At 38.2% G+C, this 6,751-nt stretch overlaps 1 protein-coding gene across 1 annotated transcript in view; it reads right to left on the bottom strand.

The window, feature by feature from the left end:
* Positions 1 to 294: 294 nt before the first annotated feature.
* Positions 295 to 6,751, bottom strand: part of LOC125042433 (gamma-butyrobetaine dioxygenase-like) — a 25,591-nt gene continuing 19,134 nt past the window's right edge. The window contains exons 7-12 of the mRNA XM_047638065.1: positions 4,800 to 5,027; positions 4,549 to 4,679; positions 4,231 to 4,390; positions 3,680 to 3,810; positions 3,324 to 3,389; positions 295 to 1,684 (exon numbers count right to left, since the gene is read on the bottom strand). Coding sequence (XP_047494021.1) covers positions 1,669 to 1,684; positions 3,324 to 3,389; positions 3,680 to 3,810; positions 4,231 to 4,390; positions 4,549 to 4,679; positions 4,800 to 5,027 — 732 coding nt within the window. The 3' untranslated portion in view covers positions 295 to 1,668. The remainder of the gene's footprint in view (positions 1,685 to 3,323; positions 3,390 to 3,679; positions 3,811 to 4,230; positions 4,391 to 4,548; positions 4,680 to 4,799; positions 5,028 to 6,751) is intronic.

Here is a 6,751-nt window from a genome sequence, read left to right as displayed (position 1 = left end):
AGCAACACCAACACCATCTTTCAAAGGTTCTGGCTAGTAGTACCTGGTGGAATGTAGTGGCCAGTTCATTATGTAAAAAAAAAAAAAAAAATGGTAGTGACAGGCATAAGTGTGCATCTCGCCTGATGTGGTTCTCAGGGAACTCCATAGGGTCTCTTCAGAGTACCACAAAGATTAATCTTATGGTTAACTGTGGGATGTTTGGCCTCAATCTTTTTGGAGGGTCCAGCTACCACATAGAAGCTTCCCCTTTTCCACGGTCAGTAATACAGTAGGTGTATTGAAACATTTAGAGAGGATATATTATACTTCATTAAATATAGAAGTTTAACAGTCAGTCTTAATAATAAATGTTACCAAAACCCTTTAAGACTGTACTTGTTTGCATTGCATTGTTGCATTGGTACATGCTATCAACATCATATCACTGAAAGTATCCCTCAGCTTAAATTATTGAAACTTTACAAAACACAATTGCATTTTCTGACCATCCAGCATTAAATTTTAATGCTGGAGATAGCCAGTATATAGAGCAAATGATGTTCTTTGCAATACAGTATGATTTTAGCAATAGAGAAATACATCTCATTCTTCAAAGATTAATCTGTGATAATCATATTTTAACATACATGACTTTCTTTCAGCGATTAATAAAACAAGAGAAAGAGCTGCACATACATTATTAATCACCCTTTTCTTAAATAATAGCAAAGGGTTTCAATATCATAAATATTTGTCATATTGTAAACTGCAGTGTAAATCAGTATTTATGCAAAATATTTCATATCCAATACAAAATTAATCACTATTACAAGTTAGTGACACAGCTCACACTTTTATACAGTGGCTTGATATTCCACAAAGCCTTTCATATAAATTTGATTTATATATTAAAAAAATCTTATAAAATAGATTCATAAACATGTACACCTATTTTAGCTGATACAGATCTAAATCAGAAATTTCACCTACAAATAAATATACATTTGGGAGCTTTTGCTAATATCTGCAATCATATATGAATTAGTGCCAATTTTTGCCTTGTTTTAGGAATGCAAGTCACTTTGAAAATGTTAGAAAAATGGTTATATGAATCAGTGGAATGACTGATATTTGATAAACTATGGAATGAATGAACTTAAAGATACAAGATAATTTTCTAAAGTGAAAAGCCTTGCTCAAAATCATTTCCCTTGAACAATCCACCATGAGGCTGCATATGCACAGCTAATACATGATTTGTAATACAGATATCATAAGACTAAAACTAAGTCACAAACTATCTATTGTTCCTTATATTGCACGCAAAAAGGAGCGATGAAAGACATATTACAACAGTTTTATCATTGCTTCTTCTCTTCTTCCTCCCTCCTCACTGCCCTTTCTTTACACCATTTATCCTTATTATTCCTTATTATCCTTCCTCTTTACTCCTCCTCCTCCTCCTCCTCCTTCCTCACTGCTTCTCCTTCTTCACACTGTTATACTTCTTAATCTTCCTCTTCCCTGCTTATCCTTCTTCTAACTTCTCACTGCTCCTCCTCCTCCCTTCTTACTGCTTATCCTTCTCCCCCTCTTCCCTCTTTACTGCTTATCCTTCTCCCTCTCCTCCCTCTTCACTGCTTTTCCTTCCCCTCCCCCTCCTCCTTCTTCCACTTGACTGTGCACTCACTTCTGGTGAAACCTGAAGTTGAAAAAAGGAATATTAGACAGTTGTTATACATGCAGTTCATGGTGTCAGGAATTAAAAGAATCTTGGAGAAAAGATTGCTGGAAAAAGTGTAGGTTCATTTGATGATGGTGATTATGATGATGATGATGAGAAACAAGATGTAAATTCTGTCTACTAAGAATTAAACTTAACTCATTCTCTTTTCTCTTTTGTAAAAAGCCACTTCTGTAAAGAAGCAAGGACAATGACAGTTTTATGACAAATACCCAAAAGACACATTTACATCTTTGTTTCTGATCCAAATGATGAAACATTTCAAAGAACTTTCATTCTCTCTCTCTTAACAGTGTCACAATTTTTACAACTAAAATGTTCACACTCCAAGAGAGGTTGAAAATAGGTGTTGAAATTCGAAACTGTGATCCCAAAATCATCACCCGCCTCCTATGACCTAAACTCACCTGGATAGTTTGTGTTGCTGCAAAGCTGAAAATATAACTGGTAAAAAGTTCTTTTGCTTCTTTGAGTTATCTCTTCCCCTTTACAATTTTTATCTTTCTACATATTTTGACAATGTATTTCACTTCAATTAAATATAAATTTGTACTAGTGAAGCCTGTTTTCTGGATGGTATCAATTTCTATGCAGTCAGTGATCTGAGAAGCAAATGAACCACTTTTCCCAGAATACAAAAAGAAAGAAATATGGGGGATGTTCTGAGCTTAATACTCTGTCAGTATTTTTTTTTTCTTTTTTTTTTTTTTACATCTGTGTTTTTCTATTTTGTTTTTCTAACACAAATGGGACATGCACCCTGATAGAGAAACAGGATATGTGTCCTGATACTGATAAAGCATGAGCTCAGAAAGATAATTAGTGTGAACTCAAAACTGGTCTCCTTTTGAAAAAAACAATGAATTCTTTGAAATTTGACTCTTAAATTATGTTAAAAGAGTGAACAATGGACTATGAGTCAAAAGCCAAATTAAGATTCCACTTTTGAGAGCCACTACATGAGGTGAGAGTGAGGTGACTGAGAGTGTCGGCTTCTGACTAAGGTGCATCCTGTAGTTTAGAGGACCCAGGAAGAGGTGCTCTTTTCCTGAAATGAATGAGAAAAAACACACAGTTCATTATTCTTATCCATTTAAGTTTTAGTCAGTTCAGTACAGCTGCCAGAAAAATAGACAGAATGCAGTGTATATTTGTGCCATCACTCTTCTGATATTTCTTAAGGTGCAACAAAAATGAATAAATGCAAAGCAGACATATCAAAGATTATTTTCTAAATGGATTTAGAACACAACCTACAAATAACTTCATTTGATCCAATGAACCTGGTGGTAGGCAAACATCTGCAAACAGGATTTTACAAAATCACATGCAGTAAAATATGTTAACAAAATACAAATTCATCCTAAGATCTTGGAGATAATGCCAATCCCAGTGAACCACAAACAAACAAACAAAAAAAGTAATGGCAGTAAATGATAATGATAATAATAAAAATAAACATGTTAAAAATATGGCCCCATATGCTGTACCAATTCACTAAAAGCTATAACCCATCAGCGTACATCATGATTTTTTCAATATTTGGTTTGCAATATTAATTCATCTCCACCCCCCAAAAAAAACAGATGGAACGTACTTTGAGCGAAGGCTATCATATTTCGCGAAGGCCTCGTCAATATCCACATAACATCCCTGAAGATGTCTGTCAGAGAAAGAATGGGTTGAAGTTTATCATTATCACTTGTAATCAGCGTAATATAGAACTTTTTTTTAAGACAGAACTAATTGTACAAACGAAAATTGATCGAAGATCTGCTGAAATAAGATTTTTTCCAAGAATAAGACTTCTTCTGCTAGCTTCCTATGGTTGGGGAGGGTAATTTCTAGAATAAGACTGTGGCTTATAATCCAAATTTTCTGAATTGTAAATGAGTTGCAGCTAAAATGTTTTTTTATGGTCATCCATTATGGTCTATTCTCCATCTCCCTCACCTGTCAACTTTAGTGGCATCAAAGGCAGTTCGGCCGTGGAGAACTCTGCGGTTGTTGAACGCCACAAGGTCACCTGGTACCATGTTGAACTCCAATCCCATGCCAGGGTCACGCAGGCGCTCCGAGAACAGCTGTGGGAAAGTCAAGCTATGTCACAGCTTGGAACTAGAGTTGACCAATGTTGATGGGGATGGCCATGAGGAGGCCTTCCTTAACAAACTCAATAATATTGTAAATATTTATCTTTGGCATTATAAAGCTATAGTGTTAGAGACAACCTTTCCACATCTCTTATGTCATTCCAAAGATTTGATGTGAAACTTTAATACTGTATAAATGTTCATGAATAAACCATCAAATTTCTGAACAAGTATCCAATTCTGTTTCTATAAAACATAAAACTTCTGCCATGATAGGGCATTACTGTGGCAATAATTTATGTGCCACTGTTATAATTTTGCACCATACTAATGCTGAAGGTTATTAGTGACAAAGCTTGCCACTTTAAAAATGTAGTGCTGGAGCTTTAGTTACCTTTAATGGGTACTTACCCTGTAAGCCTGGTAGAAGGGAGTGACCACATGGGTGGGAGCCTGCAGTGGCTTCATAGTGCGATTGTTGTAGTGGACCTCTGTGACATCACCGTCAGTGTTGGTGCACAGAATAGGCCAGAGGGCAGAGTACTGCTTGCCCTCATTCTTGATGGAGAACCTGCAAGAGGCAAAGGGAAAAGTCAGTTAGTGCTTTAGTTGGGAGGTGGCTAACCTTCTTTCTATGACCAACTTTCTTACATTTTCCCTTCCAGTTGCTCTCTTTTACCCTTGCAAAATTAGATCCATTTGAGATGGTTATGAGGTGAAGGCAGTTACCTGACTGGAGTGGAAGTGAGGATATGGTAGGCAGCTGGTTCATTTTCTTCGAGCCACCTGGCAATCCGGAAGCCATCAGCAAAGAAGGAACGGCCACCAGGGTCTTCACCTGTCAACTTGGGGTCATTAGCCTGCAAGAGAAAAAAGAGAAAGTGAGAAGGAAATCGGGATATAAAATTCAAAGACGCTTTGCTACAATTAAAAGGAAGGCAAAACTGCACTTAGGCACATGATAAGTGTATCCAGCACACCTTGAGGCAATGAAGCAGCTGCATTCCAGGGGACTTTTCCCTGTAGTTCATGTCAGTGTGATGTGACAGCGCCACACCAGTGTAGGCCAAATGTGCGCCCTCCACTGGCTTGTTGATCACATCAAAGGTGGTGCCATACTGCGTCTCCTTCACATATGCAAACCGCTTCACCACATCCACAATCTTGTTGACCTCTGTTGGCACACCACGGAGCACAGCCACTCCATACTGTAAGATCAGGTTGCAAAGGTCAGAGTAATGGTCACTGAGCAGTTGAGTTCAGGAGACATTTTGCAGGGAGGTCAAGCACCCACTGATTGAAAAATAGAACAATCTAATAATCATCTATTTTCTTTTTATTCTAGTTTTAGAAGATAATGGTGATAGTGCATCTTCCTGTCCAATAGAAAACATTTGCTTATCTACATTACTTTATCAAACATACAGAAAGTGAGTCAAGGATAAGTATTTGTTACAAGTACTCTAATCTTTCATAAAACAGCTTGGATAATAAAAAAAAATCATGACATGGGTAAACATGACATGTAAACATATTGATGCAGCACTGGGTCCAATTCTTATCTCGGCAGGAAACGTGCGTTCCTTAAGACTGTCATTTGTGAAGGTCACCTTCTCTCTCTCTCTCTCTCCTTCCTTCCTTTCTTTCTTTCTTTCTTTCTTTCCATCTTTCTTTCTTTCTTCTTTCTTTCTTTCTTTCTTTCTTTCTTTCTTTCTTTCTTTCTTCTTTCTTTCTTTCTTTCTTTCTTTCTTTCTTTCTTTCTTTCTTTCTTTCTTTCTTTCTTTCTTTCTTTCTCTCTCTCTATCTCTCTATCTCTCTCTATCTCTCTCTCTCTCTCTCTTCTCTCTCTCTCTCTCTCTCTCTCTCTCTCTCTCTCTCTCTCTCTCTCTCTCTCTCTCTCTCTCTCTCAATATCTCTCTGTCCTTTTCCTTTATCTCTACCCATACATACAACTTTCCCCTTCCCCTTAAATCGCGAGTCCTTACAATATCCTCTTTGCTTTATGGCGCATGTATTCCATCTCTCCCTCCTCCTTCACCATCTACACTGACTCATGCAACTCAATATCACTCATATAACCCATACACCCTATAAGATACCAGACCAGTTACACGACAGAAAACAGTAAAGGTTTGCTGGATACCCAGCCATGTCGGGATCCCAGCCTTTGAACAAGCAGATGCGTTGGCACGATCTGCCGCCTCGTCCACTTCTCACCAAGCTCATCATAGCCTCATTACACTCCAACCCACCTCTATGCTCTGCCTGCAATATTCATCTTTCAGTCCCACATATCCTATCTAGCCCTTGCTTTACTGAAGCCCATGCCCTCGCTTTTCCTTCCTTGCCCTCTCTTCCCCGACTCCCCAACCTGCCCAGCATCCTCACATAAGCCCCCACCTTTTCAGTTAACAGCGTATTTTCCTTCCTCAGACGCGTACGTACCCTCCATTTGATCTAATCACCTTTTGCCCTTAACCCCTCCCCTTCTATCAATGCCTATCCTACCCCATTTACTCTACTTCTTTCTAGTCTTTAACTACCATACTATCTGATTATGTCAAATGACCGTTGAAATCTAAGACATTTTGTTTTAATTTCTTTAAACCCCTCTCACCACAATACTTTACCATAGTGCTTACATGACCTTTGATGCCGAGCATATTTATTTGTTCAAAACAATGAACATTAAACATTAAAACTTTAAACGTTCATTTTATTCACTGTCGCGCTTTGAGTTACTCCTATGTAGTCTTCGTTATTTCTCACTCTTGCTCTGACGTTCATTTCTACTTCTTCCCTCTTCCGAATTCTCTACTTTTTCCTCTGTTTGTCGCCTCACCGTCTCCCTCCCCCTTTCCCTCTCTCACCCTCTTTTACCCCCTCTCCCCTCTCCCCCCCCCTCTCTCTCTCTCTCTCTCTCTCTCTATAT

This window comes from Penaeus chinensis, chromosome 32 (assembly GCF_019202785.1).
Source record: "Penaeus chinensis breed Huanghai No. 1 chromosome 32, ASM1920278v2, whole genome shotgun sequence".
In the NCBI taxonomy this organism is placed as follows: Eukaryota; Metazoa; Arthropoda; class Malacostraca; order Decapoda; family Penaeidae; genus Penaeus; species Penaeus chinensis.
This window is presented reverse-complemented; position numbering and strand designations above follow the sequence as displayed.